Source organism: Centruroides vittatus, unplaced genomic scaffold (assembly GCF_030686945.1).
Source record: "Centruroides vittatus isolate TY-2023 unplaced genomic scaffold, ASM3068694v2 contig_1051, whole genome shotgun sequence".
Taxonomy (NCBI): Eukaryota; Metazoa; Arthropoda; class Arachnida; order Scorpiones; family Buthidae; genus Centruroides; species Centruroides vittatus.
Genome location: NW_027120680.1, coordinates 252,031 through 273,501, shown reverse-complemented (window position 1 = coordinate 273,501; position 21,471 = coordinate 252,031). Strand labels below are relative to the sequence as shown.

At 37.2% G+C, this 21,471-nt stretch overlaps 2 protein-coding genes across 4 annotated transcripts in view; both read left to right on the top strand.

Annotated features, from left to right (window-relative positions):
- LOC136971397 (putative methyltransferase DDB_G0268948) overlaps positions 1–21,471 on the top strand; it is a 298,490-nt gene that overhangs the window by 47,969 nt on the left and 229,050 nt on the right. The window lies entirely within an intron of this gene.
- Positions 1,094–17,142, top strand: LOC136971367 (echinoderm microtubule-associated protein-like 2). 3 transcript variants are annotated; one of them, XM_067265819.1, is made up of 20 exons: positions 1,094–1,323; positions 9,059–9,202; positions 10,076–10,490; positions 10,563–10,631; positions 11,458–11,483; positions 11,568–11,697; positions 12,760–12,909; positions 12,980–13,052; positions 13,576–13,623; positions 14,575–14,676; positions 14,747–14,851; positions 14,936–15,170; positions 15,245–15,402; positions 15,488–15,613; positions 15,691–15,822; positions 15,906–16,062; positions 16,150–16,247; positions 16,333–16,420; positions 16,499–16,725; positions 16,813–17,142. In XM_067265819.1, the coding sequence occupies exons 1-20, from the start codon at positions 1,275–1,277 to the stop codon at positions 16,936–16,938; spliced, it is 2,658 nt and encodes an 885-aa protein (XP_067121920.1). In that variant the 5' UTR covers positions 1,094–1,274; the 3' UTR covers positions 16,939–17,142. The 3 variants fall into 3 exon arrangements, with proteins under 3 accessions (XP_067121920.1, XP_067121912.1, XP_067121927.1); XM_067265811.1 differs by having other exon boundaries at positions 1,095–1,323; positions 10,073–10,490; XM_067265826.1 differs by lacking the exon at positions 13,576–13,623 and having other exon boundaries at positions 1,095–1,323; positions 10,073–10,490.

Genomic DNA, 21,471 nt, shown 5'->3' with positions numbered 1-21,471 from the left:
TCTGTCTCGTACCACTCGAACTCGCTACGTAACGATTTTTTGATTGTTATTCCGAAACCATCGTTATATGGAGTTATAAAATTCGATTTAGCGATTTTCTCCAGGGCCGCACGACTAATTTAGGAAGAAAAATATCGAGAGGATTCGGAGTTAAACCAGCGAGGTTGCGTGTTTGTTTCGGAAAGTCTCCACTGTTTACATTGCGAAAGGATAATTAATTTTTTCGAAATTACGGAAACAGAAAAATCCGTAACGTAGCAATTAGTGTTAGTGTTTTTATCCCGTGTTCCTATTGTGCCGGAACGAATAACAGATCTGTCGGTTGCGTAACACAACGGGAAACGTTACGTGCCGTACCAGTCGACAACCGTACAGCCATTTTGATTTACGAGATATTTTTCTCTCTCCGTCGAACTTCGTACGTTCGACTTAGACTTTTATACACAGAATTAACCAGCCGAAAAAAAGATATTTAACACTTCAAGAACCCAAGTTCGATAGAACAGATAATATACAAGTCACGTAAGGCGGCCTATTTTAACACCAGAGAGCAATAACCCGTCAAATTCGACACCAGAAACACCACCGACACCCGAACTTGGAATGGGAAACAATTAAATTTGGCGGAGACGATGTCGGGACGGGATCGACTATTTAATCTTCTCACTCGGTCAAGGACGAGAGTCGAGAGTTCGGGCCTTTTTTTTCTAACGTCACTCTTCGTTTACGTCATTCCACGCGCCGCGGGGTTTAGCGTGACGACAGTCGCCGCACCCCGCAGGTGTCGAAAATATTACCGACCCGTTTTTTAAGGGGACCTGCCGATAGAAATTTTCTAGCCTTTCCCGCAAACAACATAACGTGTTGAAAGAGGGGAGGGGAGGAAAAATTCTTTTCTTTTTGCATATTTTCGTGTGGGATCGCATCGATTTCCCATCAGGAAAATAAAGCCTTTTGTGTTTTCGTAGCCTTCGCAGCTTCCTATTTATCGGGGAATGCGGGGGGGAGCCGGTCGGAGGAGGCGAGGGTAAAGGGTGGAGGGGGACGTCGAGACGGAAAAAAACACCCCGTCGACCAATGAGAGACGTTTGGGCCGGTTGCCAATCTACTCGGCTTTTACTTCCCTTTCGGCTTACCTGGTGTACAGTCGGCGGGGTTCTCAATGGTCGACTAGTGTGACGACGGTCGCAGTTGTGTGTTGCACGCGCGTCAAGACGGAGACTCCAATCACCACTTACTCGAAAAGGGATTTTTCCCTTTTCTACAGCGGCGAGATGAAGTTGAAATCTCAATTTAGGGACGATCTTTCCGAAGGTGGCACCGGTAAGTCACGTAATTTAAACTTTCTAACAGGATAATCGGTTAACTATTCTGTTTTACTCCGTACGAAACACACGGGCCGTGTTTAATAGTTAATATTCGAACAGATGTAGTAGTATCCAGGTCGCTTTTAAATCGTGTTATCGTTCCCGTTAGACGACAGTCGGCTATTATTATTATTATTTTTATACTCGTAGGTAGAATAATATATATATTTTCCCACCCGTGTAAAGTTTTCTGGTGCGCTAACAATTATTTAAGGAGGTAAATTACTTCCTTATTAAAGGAATACGTGTCTGGAGAAATGATTCATTTTATTATTTAAACTATTATTATTCTATCAAATGTTTTAGATGGAATAATAATAGTTTAATGGTGTTCCGCCGACGATTTATTACCGAACGTCGCTGGTGTACTACTACTTTTCTCCCGTATAAAAAAAATAATTAGCGAATTTTTTGCTATACAAGGAGAATTAGGTTGGAATTAACGTGTTCGAAATCAAAATATCGGTAAATGGGAACGAATTAGAGAATAATTTCGACATTTTTCGAGTAGGCAGTCGGCGAGATAAGTAAATCGGTAGAGGCTGGAGCACAGTGTAAGCTGACAAAACTGTCGGAGCCGTTAGACCTTGACCCATCGTCAACCTGTTGAGCCACCTCGCGGATAAGCGTGGGAGGAAAAATATTTTGAAATATTATTTATAAAATTCGTTTAAGAGATTTTCAAAAACAATTTAATGACGAAATAATTAAATATTTTAAAAGCGCCGAGCAGCTGTGTGGCTCGATGGCCGAGCTCCGCGCAAACCTCCGCTAGACGGGGATGGGATTTCTATTTTAACAAATATCTGGCTAAACAAACCGGCCCCGAGTAGTTTCTTGACCCTTTAAGGGATACGAAACTTGGTTGGAACATCAAAGACCTACCGAGTCTGGTTAATAAAGGAGTCACTTTTGTGCAACGTGTTTATTCTGACATGTTGCGTAAGTAGTTGAACGTGTTTGACGTTGTGGTAGAGGCTTTCCAGTATTAAAATAAACCTTGTTACCAGTTTATTCTTAATTCTTTTATATATATATATTTATTTACTTGTTTATTTTAGGGGGTTTGACTCTGGACGCGCTCCGAAATAGGTTATTTGCTTAGTGGAGGTCGTTTGTCTTTTACGCTGTTTGTGTAAAAAGCAAAAACATTCCGATAAATTTCGATAGGAATGAGACGACACGGGCGATAACGCGCGTATGCGGGGGTTGGGGAGGAACCGTGGTTCTGCGCGTTTAGTGAAACGTTACACGCCTCTCCCGTATAAATCGTACGGGTTTAACATTTATTAAACTGTTAATTTTAATATTTTGTGTCTCGCGGGATGTAAATACCATCCCAGGGCTAGTTGCGTTTATCTGCCGTACCGTAACTGTTCCGCCTTCTGTCCTAGTAATTTTAAAGTAGTATTTCTTCCCTACTAATACTGGAAATCTCCTATTACGTTCATTTTTTACCACGAAAATTGAATCGGCGGTGGGTGGGAAAATGCAGTTCTAAGAAGTGTATTTTCTCATCCACCGCAGTTTCAATTTTCCTCATAGTGACGGCGCAATGTTCTATTTTTCTTGACTTTTTTTTTAATCGCTTCGAATTATTCTGGGTAGATCCGTCGACAATTTATGCCATTGTTTACGCGAAAACAATGAAAGAATGACCTTAACGTCAGGATGTGTGACTATTTTCATTCCGGATTCGAACGTTTTTCAATAGATTTCCTGGAGTGTTTCTATTCTGTTCGAGAGGATTAATTACGGTAAATTCAGGATGCGCCCTTTTATTTACGTAAACATTCGATGATTCGGAAATAAAAAATGATATATTACGAAAGTAATGATTCGGCCGTAAATATCGGTTTACCGTTATCGCGGTTACCTCGTTATTCTACGTCATTCGCAACCCAAATGCTAACAGTAATTATTCGTGTGGTGATGTTGAGAGCGCGAGAGGCCCGGCCCGGGATATTTCTTGCCACAATCTCCTTTACGCATTGATCTTTTTAATAATATTCGAACGTTTAAAGCCTCGGTTTGTATGGGTCCCGGGGGGTATAGCGGATTCCTTTAGCTATTGTTCTTTTCTCGGGAAAAATCTCCAGATCCCCTCTCGAAGCTGTTTAAGACTGTAGTTTTGGCCTTTAAATTACTTCAAAAATCCTAATTATAGAATGTTATTATCTAGTTACGTGCTATTTAATAGGCACCACCAGTATTGCAAAAGAGCATTCACGTATCTTTAGTAGATACGTAGGATATAAAAGTTAATATTTCGGCATTGGATAAGTGACAGGAAGTAAGTAGAATATGGAGGAAGTGTTATTTCCTATTAACTACTACTTAAAAGCGTGCGAATGAAGAATTCCGAAAGGCCTAGGAAATGAAGCGTGAATCATCTCACCGTGAAGTGCGAGGACAAACACCTTGTTAACGCAGTAATTACAATAACATATATCGAATGCCACATAATGGTTACCGGCATAACGAGCATCCTCCTTTAATTTTGACAGGTTTACGTCTAGATCGTTTCTCCAAATGGAGCACGAATAAAGGAAGCTCTGACCGAGAAAAAAATTCTATAAAAGCTCTGTCACGAGGCAGATAAAGAGATATATTCCCGTGTAAAATGTCTAAGGTATTATTACGTTATGGGTTATTGCCCCGATATCCTTGGCTCTTAAGCGACCCGGTGGCGTATATTATTTCGCGGGTGTGGTGCTACCTCCAATTAGGACATTGTTTCGACGATATCAGAAACAGACCTCCTTCCACGTCATTAAAATGCGAGAGACTGCCTTCTACGAAAATATATCGAGACACCTAACTGGTAGATCCAAATTAAATATAAACTACACCCCCGAGGATTAACCAGAAAGCGAAGTTGCACCCCTCAAAGTCTATTGTCTAGTGTTAAGGACGGATAAGAGATAGGAGAGAACAAACGGGCGAGTTTATTTCGAATTTCGGTTTCGAGCAGCCGTACGACGAAAGTCTACAATCAGATTATTATTATTATTCTCGGTTATCGTCGATTCGAGCTTTTTGCGAAATCGAGCGAGGGAAGAAACTGGCTGCCACAACCCGTTCTTTCAAGGTCAGAATATAAAATGAGAAGGTAAAAACCCGTCGTACCGATGCACGATCCGATTAGAAGGGGGGAAAAGCATACGTATCCGACCTTTTCTATTTAATGTTGCGTCGGGATAGGACGAGAAATGTCCAATTAAGAAGAATAATTTTCTTATTCTGCTCGATTTAAACGTGGCAAGTTTACCTCATTAAACGACAATCTTAACCGTAATAAGACGTAATTATTTAAATTTTAGCTTACTCAAACTAGACGTAGCTCTGTCGGGTTTTACATAATTACATACATTTCAAACGTAATACTGAACACACCGACCGAGACGGAACCTCTTTACAGACTCTTACAGACTAATACGTGCCAGTAAGGTTGAATCTCCCTTTCTGAGAAATTGCGAATTTCAGAGGGAAGATGCGGTCGAACGATTATAAGTACTTTCGTGCATTTAATTAGAGATGGAAACGTCTAGTTAAGGCTACATTCCTGCATCTACAGACGAGGAATGTGGCAATATTCCTCCGTCCGACTCGATATTGTAAGTTTATCTACGTGGTTGTTCCTCTATTTTTCAACGCCGATGCGGTTTATTGGCAGACACTTTAAAGATACCGGATGCCAGTTAGACGCCTTTACACGTGGGAAGTTTCTCCACCTTAAGTGTCGATTTGACAGCCGATTTTCGACAAAAGGACATTTCCTGATTTAAAATAACTTTTTTTAAAACGACACCCATAAAAAGCCAATTGTGGGAAAGTTACGCGGCGGAGGTAGAAGGGACGGCCGTTCTCCTCCGACCCTCATAAACAACCCCGGCTTTAGACGCCAACGACGTATTTCTTCTGGCGATTAGATCTTTGAAAATTTAAATTACCCACCGCATTTATTATTCACTCCTACGACGGTCGTTACACCCACGATGGATGGCTTTTTCGTCTCCATTACTTATCCTTAACTAAGCTTATCCTAATAAGACGAGCCCCGGCCATAATGGGAAAATATAGGCAGTTACACGCCGGATGGACCACAGAGGGAGAAGAAATTGAGCTTTATTTTAAAAATTTCTTTCGACGTCGTTAAATTCCAATAGATTTGTAGGTTTATAGGCAATTTCTGACTACTATAGTCAGAAGCTATAACCTGTACTTCTGAAGAATTTCTGTATGGAAGGACAATTCAGTTTCACTGTATGTGATAGAGAGGTTTAGTATATATCAAACTACGAGTCGCTATCCCCCGAGCGATATTGGATAATTAGAACTAAAAAATACAGAAAAAAATTAATTGGGGTCGTAGCAAATTTCTGTCTGAAAAAAGGAGTAACAAGCTGGAGGATATGCTCTACACGGATGTAGTGTACAGTATACACGAATATAAACGGGTATAGTATCTCTCTATATCTCGGCGTGTAGAGCAAACGTGGAGGAGATACTCCCGTACACTCGATGCTGACGTATGATATTTACAATACTTATCAGTATCTATCGGGTGAGATCTGCCAGCAACCCTTTCCCGATAGCTAATGCCGATTATCTATCTTGATAAATACGTGAAAGTAAATTTATTAAACAATGAAACAATAGCCGGTAATGCTTATATGCATCAATAAAGCGATTGTTAACATTCACGATGCAAAATAATTCCTATCATTAGAGAAGATTATTATAATTCTTTTAAATAAATGCAGATTGGCTAAAGGTTAAGTAAATATGGATACAAAATACTTTTTCTCCCTTCCTTATATCCGTTAAGGACAGATACAGCGAAAAAGCATTGGGAGAGTTAATGAACTCGATAACCTTTGGCAATTCTAATCGGTTGTTGAACTGATTTTTTTTTAAAACGATGTTCCGAATTATTTGACTGGATATTTGTTATTACGCATCTCTACTTCCTTTTCATACAATGAAGGTTGTAAGAAAGGAGGAAGCTGGAAAAAGGAGAAGAGAAAAACGGTCCGAGATTCTAGCATTATTATTGAACTAGTTTTTCTAGCCTCAGGATAGGAGGCTTTCGACTTCTGGTTCTCTTTATGGTAGAATAAACGCTACTTATTCAATTTTTATAGTTATAACACTACTGGTAACAATGGATGATTAATTATAATACTTGGTTTTTGAGAATTTCCAAGATCGATTTCCTCCGAACTAGAGTTTATGCTTTTAAATGCATTTTTTTTTTTTTTTTTCTTTTTCACGAAGAGTCGGCACGAATTTAACTTAGACGAGGGCTAGCGTAAAGAAAAACGAAGGGCAATTACTTGTTAGATGTTTAACACTTCTACAAACGACCTTTTTGATTATCCTATCTCTACACGACGTCTTTTTTAACCTACCTAATATTATGTCGGAACACAAAGACTTCACAGTTATCTACAGGTAAACACCTGGCATTTCCACGGGGAAGGTTGGATCCAGATGTTTGGCAGACTGGTTTTTAGAAAGGAAAATTGACCCCCTCGAATAAGTTGCCTTTATGAAAGCGAAGCGAAGAATATCCGCTTTATTCGTGGAATTCGAGGACGTTCGATAGAGCTCAAATAATATTATTCCCTGTTACTTATTCTTTCCCAAATATACAGGAAATGCGAATTAAAAAGCATTTTCCTAAATGTTATTCTAATACAGGTTTGTTGATTTCGTAACGTTTTGAATACACTATTTATAGATGGAATAGTAAAATACGCAAACAAATAATTATAATAAATTATCAGGATAATTTACATCCTGACTTACGTAACACGCTAATACATTCGGACACACAACCCTACAAATAACTAGTGTGTGTGTTTTTTTTTATTTATTTAATAACGAACATCCGAATCGGTTGGGATGCACGCTCGTTTGTATATTCTAACTCTAGAACCGCCGACGTCCTTGATACTATTGACAAACTGGCAAAAAATGGCTCCGGTATCCTCAATTTGGGAGTAGGATCGATGGTCGTCCTGTCCGCGCTGACAGTTTTATTGTTAAGCGTCCACTTCCTTCCTGCCACGTCTAACTATCCGCCGTATTGTAGCGCTCACCTGTTAAAAGCTTCCTGCTCCCACCCATTCGCCGTCCTTGGCACCCACCCGTCACCCAACATCTACACCTGTAGGCAAACCGTGACCCCGGTCTGACGTTGCGTAAACCGTCGTAACCAACAAAATATTTATTATGTAGGTGCTTTTTTTTGTATTTATTAAATAATCCTCGTCCAACGTCAATCCCATTGTCACTCATATAGAATTTATCTGGTGTAAACACTACTTTACCATAGAATCTACGCTATTGCAATTTGAAACACCACAGAAAGCCGCGTGCTAGACTTTTGAGGGGGGAGATTCGCCCGGTGTACGCATTTTTCTCTTCGCACTTTCTCTCTGTACTTTATTTGGTCATTTAGATGCTTCCAGGAATGTTCGATCGGAACGAAATAGAACATAAATGGTACAAACTGGTTGATTGGGCGTTTAGAGTAGGCGAAGTAGCGCGTGTGGGTGGATCTTCGAAGGACACTCCACCTAATTTTCTGCTTGTCATTCGGTAGTTTAACGGAAAATATTCTCCCGAATCGAAGAAAGATAGTATCGAATATCTTTATTATTATCGAGAGAGAACTAGGCCAATAACACTAACCAAACGATGTCCCGAGGATATAAAGGTAGAGGGCATCTGGTTTAATTACAATAAAAACTCTCAAAACAGTGCGATCGGTAATTTGTATATTCTACGCTTGTTTCGGAATGAATATAAAATTTCCAGTTCGATACGGTGTTTGTGGAATGATTAACGAAGAAGCGCGTATTGCTAATAGGAAGTGACGAAGAATTCTAATAGAATAATTAAGATACGGAAGAAAAATTAAGTATTGTGGGTGTTAAGAGGTCACGGAACTTCGTAGGATTTTTCGTACGTTGACACAAAACGAGGATGGAGGAAGAGTCGTTTTTTACGCTCACCATACAAAAAATGAACCGAAAATAAATTAATGTTGTAGGTTTGATTTCTGTTAATTCCAAAAATAAATGAATGGATTTAGAACCGGTTTGTCGAGACGAATCAATTGGTTAAATACTTAGCACAGAAAACGTTTTAATAGAAAAAATCTATGAATTTCGAACTAAACGTCTTCAATTTTCACAATAAATATCGAGAAGTCAATTAAAAATTGAAGTTATATTGTCATAAGCTTTAGGAATAATAAATGTAAATACTTCTGAAGATTGTAACAATTCGTAATCAATAGTTTACAATCGTAATTTCAACCGACGATTCGATGCTCTGATATTTATTTATTCATTTAGTTCTTTCTATTTATCTTTACGCTGTCGTTTATTAAACTTTCTGTATTGGTTTCGTGAAATTATTGATAAAATCCTCCGTATTTTGAATTGTAAATAACTATACGTATCCATCTTTTGCTAGTTACAATGCAATATTTTAAAGTTTAAAGTTCGTCTTCTTTAACGATGCTCACTGGCAATTACGATTACAACGTCCAATGTCTTCGAATTATTTACACCTTTCCGTTTACGTATTATAAATGGATGACGGATATTTCGTGCAAACGGATTTAGGGTGTACTGCAGTAATTCATTATAAATTTCGTGTCATTCTCATTCCAGACGACACCATGGATTCCGAAGAATCTCTCCAAGTGAAGGTGTCCAGCTTAGAGAAAAAGGTACAAGATCAATCTAGCGAACTCATTTGTTTAAGAAGCACCCTTTCGGAAGTTCTTTCTAGGATTAGAAGTCTGGAAGGAAGAGGTAAATCTTACAAATCCATGACTAGGAATATAATCGGAGATATGGAAAATTAAAAACAAAAAACAAACGGCAAATCGATACGATGTTAATTTGCCATGTTTATAAAGATCAAATCCATAATTAGCAGACTATCCCAACCTTGATCCCATGCCAGGCTAAATTTATTTATAATCCACAAGACAAAATAGGTCAACCGAATGAGTAATTTTAATATTTTAAACTGTAGTTAGGCACCTTTTGATCCGGTATCGAGTGACTGTGGATATTAAGGAGCCGACACCTTTCTAATAAGGAACGATATCTTCTATTCGTAGTCAGTAAATTCGTAATACATTCGTTATTAAAACTAAGAATTTTCATATCTTGTATATCCAAATAATCGTTCGATGTTACGATTTCTGTAATAAGCTAATCTGCGTGATTAAAATAAATTCTAACGCTCGAAATCACCCGATGCAAACGTCACCAGTAATTTTCAAGAATAGATGAACTTTTCGGATAAAATTCCATGCAATTAACACCCGCAAGAACGTGAAAAATGAATGGCATCACGCAATGTTTTATGCTTTGAGAGGAGCGAAATAAATGAAATTAACTGATAATAATTCACTTAAAATAAACAAAAAAGTTTCTTAATTCATGAAAAAACAGCTATTTTTCGGTTTTTACTTATTTACTTTCTTTACACCCGATTCGCTATTTTGTTAGATCCGTCTCTGTAGTGTTACTGTTTCTGTTTTTTTCTAATAATAATAATAATAATAATGGATACCGGAATAATATTAATAAAAAAAGATAGAATTAAGATGAAAATATATTAGTTTTTTACATTTTAAAATATAATAAATATAAGTTATATATATTAATAAGAAGCCGCAAGTACAAAGCACAGTTCGTCGTCCTGTTCGCCTTCTCCTCCTCCAAAATCGACTTCTTCTTCGTCCTCTTCCTCGTCTCATCATCATCCTCCTCCTAAACGAAGCGGAACTGTAAAATTTCTTCTTCATCCCAAGAACGGAACGCCCAACGGACCTTCGGTGACATTCAATCTGCCCAATGGATGCAAACCGCGAAGCGGGATGACCTCCCCTTTACCCTTCTTCCATTTGCCTTCTTCCGCTTCCGAACCGAGTGGAAGCTCGAAATCCGCCTCCCCGATATCGTCTCCTCTTCCGTTTCAAACCAAGACTAATCTGAAGAGTCGTTACGGATCCACGTCCAATTTATCCACCATGAAAAGGTGGTCTAACTCTCAAGAGTTTAACGGAAATGGCCACGGCAATATAAGGTAGGTTACAAATTTATCGACTCGATTTATAATCAAAGTTACCGCAGATTAATTTCTCCTAATTGAATTTAGACGTTGTACGAGTGGTTCCATGCTCAATCTTCACATTAGATCGTCTCCAGTTCCACAGTTGAAACACGGGTATGTGTCTTTATTCCTTCTCATTACCGAAGAATTAAATAATTACGAATACGATCCATCGACGAAATTTTAACTGTATTACAATATATAATTCTATCAAAATCTACCATTAGTTTGGATTATGGATCGTTTTTAAATTAAAAAATAAACCGACAATTGTCTAGAATTGAAACACGCTGTTGACTCCCAATTTTATGAACCTCGAAATAACGGGTTTCGAAAACTCGAAACAAATTCGTTTGTTCCGAGACATCCATCGAAGTAGAAATGCCGTATCCTCTCGATAATCCTGCAGAGTGATTGCATAGGCTCTTCCGTTTCCACGAAAATATTTACGTTATATTTTTGTGTTTACTCGGGTTTGCCAATAGACCCATTCAAAAAAAGAAGACAAATCGCGTCATTCGTTGTCTTTAGGATTATACACACTCAGTAATCCGAGATAATCGCAAATCTGACACCCGTCTGTTCGAGGAATGGCTGGATTGGCAAGAATCTACTGCTCGGTACTTGGGAATATCACCGCGAGTGTTATAGTACGCCGAGTGTCCACTAGACAATCAATATTTACATTTCTACTTATTAATCGCTTATCAATTGTGCGTCTTATAGAATATATTCCACATAAACTTCGTATTGCAATTGACAGTGATCATTAGCAAACCTCTACTTATCAGTCTTTTACATCAAAAGTCAACTTTCAACCGTGTTTCAAATCAACCATCGTTCTCTTCTATCGAAAAAATGTCAAATGGTCGATGGATCGATTAAGATTTTCCATTGTAAATTTCTGTACTTTCATCACAATATTGTTTCGAAATTTCAGGACCAAAGAAACGAGCCTCAATCACGGTAAGTATCCGAATTTTTCAAAATACATTTGAATGCCTCGGATTAAGACCGAGAAACGATTCGTTTTCTAATTATTCTTTTCAGAGGACGGTATAGTGAAAATGTATCTAAGAGGACGTCCAATCTCCATGCACATTCCTACAGTTCAGAATAGCAACTACAGTCTACAGAAAGTCAATCCGGCTCCTCCTCACAGGCTGAGAATCGAATGGGTGTATCCTTTATTAATAATTAAAAGCGTATATTAATGCGAGACGAGAATTACGAGTGCATAAATGGCTATCGTTTCGTGTCCGAATTTAATCGTGGATAAAGGAAAATTCTATCGAACGACCTGTTAAAAGCCAACCTTCTATAATTGCTTTTGAGTCTTTTAACACTTTGAACCCGAATTTATTATTAAACAGAACAAAGTACAAACGATTTTCAATATTGCCCGTCGATTATTATTAATATAGACCAAACAGTAATTAAATTACTTTACAGGTAAACAATTTTAATATATTTCCATTGTTTGAGAAAATAATAACTAAATTTTCTCACGATCTTAATAAAATCGACGTGTTAAATGTAAGCAAAATACAGAAATTATACTCTTTTTTTCGTAACTAATCAAAGTACGAGTTTCAAATAACTTACATACTCGATATCTGTTCTGTATTCTGCTTATGTTAATGAGTTTATATTTATAAGTGTATATATACCTACTGTCAAATAACATACGACACGGTGCGTAACTTCCTATATAAATAATTAAAAAAATACTCAGTAGAATGGACATAATTCCTTATTTAAGTCCCGTTAATAACTTTCCAATTGAGTCTAAATATCGATTTTCCTTTTATATAAAAATATAGAACACGATTACAATGTAAATTGCTCCCTAAAGAGTCCGATTAATGAATAAACCACCACACGAAATATATTGAGTCTAAAATAACGCGTTTATTTTCGTTGCTTCTCTCATATTTTATTCCAAATTTATCTGTAAAATTTTCTTCGGGTTCTACACACTGAAATATCTTTAATTTAGGAATTTTATAATTATGAGCCACTGCCGATCCCGAAATTACGCTTACAATGCTAAAAAGTACGAGTACAGTATTAAAAATTGCATGACAATAAGATAACCCTCATTGATCATAAAGTATAGTGCTTGCAAATTAGGTACTAGGGGTTAAATGATAGTGCATACAATCCATCTACTACCACAAGTGGAATTTTCGACCACTTCGAGACGTTTAGATTGCAGTTAAATTACTTAACGATTATTAAGACACGGTTATAGAGGAAGAGATTGTCGTTCTAACTTATATTGGCTTCCCACGGGAGAGATACTGTACTGCATAGCATCGGTGGCCATTCTGTACAACGTGGAGGATCAAATCCAAAGACATTATCTGGGGCACACGGACGATATCAAATGGTTGGTAGGCCTCGAAAGTGACAATTTAAAATCAATTCTCGATGGCAGTGTAATTTTTGTTTGCTTTCAGCATGACCCTGCACCCGAATAAGTTACTAGTGGCCACGGGCCAGGTGGCAAGCATCGACAGACGAGACAGGAGGGTAAGTTAGTGGCTCGTTCGTCTCTTCTCTCATTCGATCTTTCATAAAACCTGGTGTCGGATATAATCCCGTCATTTAATCTCATTATAAAGTATTTATTGTATTTTAACTGTGGCTGAATGACTTCTTCCTACGTTTAACACCAAACGATCGAACTTGGTGCCGAATTCCTCCTATGCTTTGTGAAAAGCGTTCGGTCTATGGCACGGTGTAAGGGGATCGACAAAATTAACTTAACTGAAGAGGCCGATCGTTTGTGGTAAACGAAGAAGAGGGTCATCGGAGCCGGTGCGACCGCTCGGCCGATCCAGGCGGCCTTCGGAGATTTTCGGAAGAGGAGGGCTGGAGAGAACCACTAATTAACGGCCACGACTCGAAGGGTAAGGGGAAAAGGCCTTCGAAGGATCGCGGGACATCTCCCGCGAGTTTTGCCTGGAACAGCCCGAAATTTCGCCTCGGCCCTGTCGATCAGTCATTCTGTACCAGAAATTTGATTCACCCTTTTTTCGTATTGATCAAACAGTGTCGTCCCTTGACCATCGACGTCACGTCTCCCGACGCTGCTCATTGGGTGAGTTGTGTTCACGCCACGGCTTTAACCCGCTCACTAATTATGACACCGCTCTGGCTCGCATGACGTCACTAACGCTTCACGCACTCGGTACCGTTCTAGCTCATCACTCTGCATGGCACGAGTGTGACGTGTGTGTTTTTGTGTGTTTGTGTGTCGATCCTGTTTTTGCACCACTCGCTTAATGCCAATTTTCAATCGAATTTTTAGTTACGTTTCTTCAATAGATAGTTGTTTTCACGATAGAGACAGTTATAGATAGTTCTTCATCTGTAATTAGAAAGCGCTTCGACGCCGTAACATCCATTAAAAACTATTCGTGTCGCCATCTGGCGATGGTAAAGTACATTATCGTATTTGTAAAATGAATTCTTCTTTATCGTGTACGCCCTTTAACTCTAAAAATTTTATTCGAAATTAAATCTAAAGATTCGATTACGATTAAATAATAATCTCGGACAGTTTAATTATCTTCTTAATTCAACCACGAGACCAAAGCTTTAATATTAAAATGAAGAGGTCAAGGTTTATGTAACGTAATAAGAAAAAGTATATTAAACAATTTGAATTAATTTCCTTAAGCATAAACACCGAATCGCTTCTTAACGTCGTAACAATTTTACGTAGGATTAAATATAATTCGGATAAATGATGTGGAGGAAGGAGCATTTATCCTATTAGAACATAAACATTTTCAATAATTACTTCAATTATCAGCACTATTTTAATACTGTTTCCGCTTCCGATTTCAGCTTTAAAAGCTTAAAACCTCTATGTTTTACGTCTTCCTTCGTAAATTTCGTACATAATCATTCTCGTAAGCACCTCTGGAAACTGATTCCTCCTTGTGTTTCAGTCTGCATGTATCCTCCTCCCCAATAATTAATTTCGTGCGCTTTAACTCGTCCTAAGAATTTATTTTCAATAATTCTTTTACTAAATATTTTTTAGCCTCACGTTCGCATCTGGGATTCCGTTAGCCTTAACACCCTGCAAGTGATCGGTGTGGGAGAATTCGAAAGGGCAGTCAACTGCGTGGCATTCTCTCAAGCGGTAAGAATATCCATCCTTAAGCTGTTTTATCTCGAACACACGTAACTAGAACACTGCGTTGTATTTCTAGGACGGCGGTTCTTTGCTGTGCGTGGTGGACGATTCTCAGGATCATACTCTCTCCCTTTGGGACTGGCAGAAGAGCGAGCACGGTCATAAAATCACCGAAACTAAGGTACTCGACAGTTCCGTTCTTTGCGTGTTTTAACTTTGCGTGTATTTATATATATATAAATATATATATAAATGTGATAATTAGTGCGCCGCCGGACCGGTTTTGGCGGCAGAATTCCATCCGCTGGACAGTCACACTTTGGTGACGGTCGGAAGAGGACACGTGCACATATGGAACGCCGAAGGATACACCTTAAGTAAGAAGGTTGGGATTTTCGAGAAGCACAACAAGCCTAAATACGTGCAGTGCATAGCCTTCACGGATATGGGCGATCTTCTGACCGGTGACTCTTCTGGCAACATCTCTGTATGGGCGAGAGGTGAGTACCAGTCCGGTGTTCGTACCATAACAGAGATTTTTCTCGCTCTTTATCTGATTTTCGTATATTCAAAGGTTACAACAAGGTATGTAGGACAATCGGGAACGTTCACGACGGAGGAGTGTTTTCTATTTGCGTTCTAAAAGACGGAACGTTCGTGACCGGAGGCGGTAAGGATTTCCGGATCGTTCAATGGGATCTCGGAGTTAAAAGGCCGTTATCGGAAGCTACTGTAGGTTCAAAAATCTCGTAAAGTTTCTTACATCGATAAATCTCCGGAAAAATATATGAATCCGGTCGTGATTTTCTCTCTTCAGCTACCCGACAACGTGGGAGGCGTTCGAATGATAACGAGAGGCAAAGGTAACATCCTCTTAATAGGCACAACCAAAAATTGCATTCTCCAGGGCACAATGACACACAACTTCGAAGTTGTTGTGCAGGTAAGGTATAGTTTCGTGATAAGAGATACGGCCAATAAAACGAAAGCGTATATTGTGTACGAAAACAATATTTACAGGGTCACACAGAAGACGTTTCCATGCTGGCCGTGCATCCGACCGACAGCCACTTCATTACAGGAGGTCACGACCACAAAATCTGCCTGTGGGATACTCTCTCGCACAGAGTCGTCTGGACTAAAGACATAGGCGTAATTAGCAATTTTAATATGGTTAATGACTTATTGTCGGTAACCGAAACAAAAAATGATTTATGGGTGTTGTGGTTAAACAGGAGACCCCGCAGGCAGGGTGCTTCTCTCCGGAGGGTAACGCCATCGTGGTGGCAACGACGGAAGGCAGGTGGATCGTGATGGACGTCAACACTAGACAAACACTTTCTATCCACACGGACAGCAACGAGCCGGTTACCTGCGTTAAATTTTCACCGGGTAAATGCATTTTCTGAATTAAATATTCTTCGAAAACCATTATTCAAATTCAAAACCCTAGAAATATATAATTTTCCCGTTTTGTAGATGGGAATTTCCTAGCCATCGGTTCTCACGATAAGTATATTTATGTTTACAACGTCAGCGACGATTATAAAAAATACAGCAGAATCGGAAGATGTGCGGTGAGTTGCTCCTTAAATTTTTCTTATTTATGCAAATGAGGTGTAATAAGATTTATGTAAATCGTGCTTTATTATCCGAGCGCAGGGTCATTCCAATCCAGTGTTAAATATCGACTGGTCCGAAGACAGTACCAATTTGCAGTCTTGTTCCTCCGATCACGAATTATTATATTGTGAGTTTTAAATTACATGTTATTTATTTAATTTTAATCGATGGAGACAAAGAAACAACCGATTTCGCTTTAACACAGGGAATGCAACCGTTTGTCGTCAGTTGACGAGTCCGGCCGCAATTAAAGACGTAACATGGAGCAGTCAGTCGTGCACCGTAGGCTTTAATGTTCTGGGCATATGGCCGGAAAATTCCGAAGGACCCGACGTTTTAAGTTGTGATAAATCTCGCGATAACAAACTGCTGGTCACCGGGGACGATTTCGGAAAAGTCAAACTCTACTCCTATCCGGCTTGTCAACCTAAAGTAATGCGTTGGAAAATGATAAGTATAAGATAAGGTATCCGCGCATCCACCCGACTAATTTCGGAAATTTTCTTTTTCATTTTGTAGAGTTTACACCACACTTACAGCGGACACAGCAGCCAAGTACCCGCAGTCAGTTTCCTGCAAGATGGGCACAAAGTGGTGTCTCTGGGTGGAAGGGATTGCAGCGTCATACAGTGGTCCTTGCACTGACACATTATATTAACGAAGGAGACTGTTTAATAAAGGAAGAAGGGTTTCCTCGTATTTTTGCCTGTTTAAATTAATCCACAACTAAGTCACGCCTTAGACTAGAAAACTTCGTGGAATGGCTCACTAATGAAATTTGTATATGCTAATTTTTGTACATAACTTATTTTTTCATAAATCTGTTAAATAAAAAAGGATAATTGTTTACTTCAGTTTCTCCGTTTTATTTCGCGTTATAAAGAAATTCGAGAAGTAAATGCAAAGCAAATTATTTATTTAACTTTACCTGAATAAATTAACAATATAATTTGATCGGTTCGATATTTAAGATACTTTTACAGAGAAAAAATAAAGTAGAGAAGTAGTAAAGTAATTTATGACGTGTATTGTATCTATCGTATCGTACGGCTTTCCTGCCAAATAAAGATTTTGATATATCCTTATCAGAATCGCCAAATTTTTATTACTTTGAGAATAATTATAATTTAAAAATTCACTTTCCTCCGTTAATGATTATGCTTGGAAATGTATATCTAATAATTCAATACGAACACTCGTAACTCCCTGTATTACGAGCTGCAAACAATAGATCCGTATTCTATCCTTAATTAACGATTCGATTTCTCATTAATTTTATACACGGCAGCAAATTTTCGAATCTTTCGGTCGAGTATCACCAAAGACCAAAAATTAATTTGCAACAGGATAATAATTATGCAAATTTTAAATAAGCGTGACAAACGAAGAAATTTTCAACGATAACCATCAGACAAGAACATTACAATTAGTTAATATTCATTGTATCTTTATTATCTTAGGATTTCAAGAACACACACGTACAGATGCTGGCACTGCCAGCTATTTTATTCTACGTATATATTATGAAATCGGCTAAATTTTTCGAAATTTTTTCTAATAACGTGGCATTAATATCGGCCATTTAACCTTATAAACATTTATTATTTTTTTAAAAAGTTCAAATAATTGAATGTAAACTCATACGAGTAAGAATAATGTAATAAAGGAACTAAATGGTTGCATCTTCTATTCATCGGTTAAATTTATTAAATCTTTCTTATATTAGTTAAATATAAAACACTGCACACAAACCGTATCGAAAATTATTTGCACATTTACAGTATTAGAGTGGAAAATGCTTCTATTATAGAAGGAAGATAGGAAACGAAACTATAGACTAATATAGAGATACTCGTACGAATTCGTAGGATAAAATCAAAGATTAGAAGCAAATAGACTCGATACATCCAGTCTCAATTGTCCTCTTCTCTATAATTCTATATAGTATACAAATATAGAAATCTATTTACTTTTATGACTAATTCTTGAGAAATATAACATTAGAGACAAACGAGATATCTGGAAGATCGTTACCTTATCCGACGTCGATGACGAAATTGGTTACGTTTGCAAAATTTTAAAATATCACGACGAAAATTTCTGCAAGAACACAAAGCAATTGTACTGTACCTCGAACACTTTCCAATTTTTCTATTAAACGAACCCCTAACGACATTATCACTGTTTTACTGAAATGAAAAACTCCCACCCGAATTTATTATTCTAGAATCTACGCGTGTAGAAAAAATTGTGTGTCTATTTTTAAAAATTTTCCCAGGTACCGTACCTTACAACATAGAACATACCCTCTTTTACTTCGAAATGCTGTAGTTTATACAATAAAAATAATACACCACATCTTACAATATAATTTATTTACATAAGATTACGATTAAAAATCTATAATTTATTAAATTAGATTTTAAGAAATTTGGAAATTGTTGTTATATAATCGAAGAAGAAAATGCCGCGTAATAATAGAAATAATAATAATACAAATATTAATACAAAGCTTTAATGAGAGTATCACTCTTAATACTCGCTTAAGAAAATGTATAAGCCGTACGCATTGGATGATAAGAATATAAACTTAATTAACATATATAATATTTCTCTGATAAGACAAAGTAAATTTAATGCTCAAATTAAGGGATGAGTACTTTAACGCGTGTCGCCATCTGTCGATGAACAAATCACTTACGGTATGAAGATTCCGTTCCAGCCTTCGTTCGCATTACACTCCACCTCGTGATTTTAAACGAATTGCTACACCTAGAACTCTCATTACAAACCGAGTATCATATTTTAACTTAATTCAATATAAACTTTGAATGATACCCAATTCGAGTAGCCTATATATATATATTTTATAACATAGGCCTATCTGTACGTATGATTGCTCGTTGTCTTGTATCGACATTACAGGCCAATGAGCATCATCCGAGAGTCTTGTATTGTGGATACAGATTGCCAGTGCAACCCTGTATCCACACTACAGGTTTGAATTGGCATAGGCTACTAGATCAAAATCTCGTCTTACTATGTGCTTTATTCCACTGCTCATTACTGACTTACTTTGTCGATATGTGTAAAATGTTTCTAAAGAATCCAGAAAAGTGCCTAAAAAGATTTATGTATATATAAGAGAGATAGGTTTAAATCTTCAAAGAGACTTACATTCGGAGCGGGTTGCTTCCAATTAAATTTTTAATAATTTACTTAAATTTTAAATAAATTATTATGCCACACCGGAAGAATTTAGTTTCCACACTGCAGTGGGAAGCAACCGTAGCAAAATGTGTTCAATTGTAATTGTCTAATTTTGAAATTTCGTACACTAGATGGCGTAACAATTTCGAAGAATAATTCTGTTACCATTCGAAATCTGATTTATTATTGGTACAATTGACCAGTGTTGCGTTTTAAACGGGCAAAAGAGGATTTTAACAAATAAATAAAGGAGAGTGAATTCAGTCGATTCGATGAGACATTTCTCTCGATTTTACACATTCCTCCATGATGTATCCGAAACTGACGGGTCGTGCATCCGGTACCTCGTTAAGTAGCCTAATGTCGGCACTAAAAACTCTTCACAATATTCGATCGTTTCGATTTTAGCTACATCGTTCGTTACTTAATTAGTTTGTAACGTCGTCATTTTAGATACTTGATAATTTTGTGGCAATTGCCAATATGAAACGACCATTTCAGTATGCAAAATCCTATTCTAAACCAATCTAAGATGGAGTATTACAAGGCCTACAGAAAAGTAAAGCAGAAATTCGAATTTACATATTTATTATTAATATTATATATTATTAATGTAACTGCTAAGCCGACGATATCGCCCTCACATTACGAAGAATTGGTGTTAACTTGGCAGCCGTTTGGATCGTTAATACTTTTTATGCATCCGGCTCTTAATCCAATAAACACCAATAACGAAACATTGTGTCACGAGATGATATCTGCAATTTCCCTTTTCCGGTGAAGAGAATTACGAGCAAGTTTAAATTTAATCCATAAATACAAAATTTCGTAGAAAACAATTACCGGGGCAAAATTAATTTAAAATTTTAAACCTAGCGCCGAAAAGTTTTTCATCTTTCTTTAGGCTAAGTAAATGAAGGTGTGGATTTTTTCTTCGAGAGGACTATCGACCCACCGTTAGAATGGAGGAATTTCCTGTGTTCTTTCGACTGAACAAATGTTGTTTTGGTAATAGATGTTCGATTATAAATGAGTTTAAATATAACACAATTGAATAAAGTGCCAATAATTGGATGCAATTTGTGTTTACGGGTTACAGAATCTTGTAGCAAAAGATGGAAGGGATAATTTGGCTTTCGCTGTACTGTACATGTGACGGAACACGCTCCTAACATAAAATCATTACTACTAATTCATTATATATAAATTTAAACCAATATGGTATAATATACAGTTTACAATATATCTAGGTCTATTCTAAATAGCCTATATTCAACTATCGATTATTTGTTTCAACAATATTTCAATAGAAGTAGAATAAAGAAACGACTATCTAAATTAGTAGGTGGTTCTGTTTCGTACTTCTAATACGACGTAAAAACCACTTTTTAGTGTTTATTACACTCAATTATAAGATTAAATAATTAGTAAATATTGCTATAAATCATTATAATAACACTTATTATTAAATTTTTAACTAGACTAAAACACGCTGGAAAACTATTAACTATCGCTTCTAGTGTCGAAGCGGTTTTTTCCCTTCTATTTTAAAAATAAATGTCACAATAATGTGACAAAAAGTTAGAATGTCTAAAATGACTCTTAAATGTCCTAAGATATTTTAAAAAATAAATAAATTTGCATTTTTCGTAAGGAATGTTTTAATTTATTTAAATTTACTAGGCGATAGAGCAAAATGCCAAGTGGTAGCTTTTCTATAGTTTAAATTACTATATTTTACAACTTAAGTTAACAGTAGTTTTTAAAAAGTAAAATGTGTTTTCCCTTTGAAAAATCTCCCGAATCATTTCTGTTTAAGACCTTTTCCTTCGACGAATTTAATGAATTTTAACTAATTAGAAGAGAAAATTTCCGTTTTAATTCTAATTATCTACATCCTTGTACTCAGCGTAGAGGAGTGCCAATGATTTCATATCTTCCTATAGTTTTATTTGCTACGGTATCGAA

Bases quoted from the DNA above. Each gene is read 5' to 3' on its own strand.
- LOC136971367 (XM_067265811.1), top strand. From the start codon at position 1,275: ATGAAGTTGAAATCTCAATTTAGGGACGATCTTTCCGAAGGTGGCACC. The intron at 12,910-12,979 runs GTTGGTAGGCCT...GTTTGCTTTCAG, and splicing joins CACACGGACGATATCAAATG to CATGACCCTGCACCCGAATA. The intron at 14,852-14,935 runs GTACTCGACAGT...TGTGATAATTAG, and splicing joins ATAAAATCACCGAAACTAAG to TGCGCCGCCGGACCGGTTTT.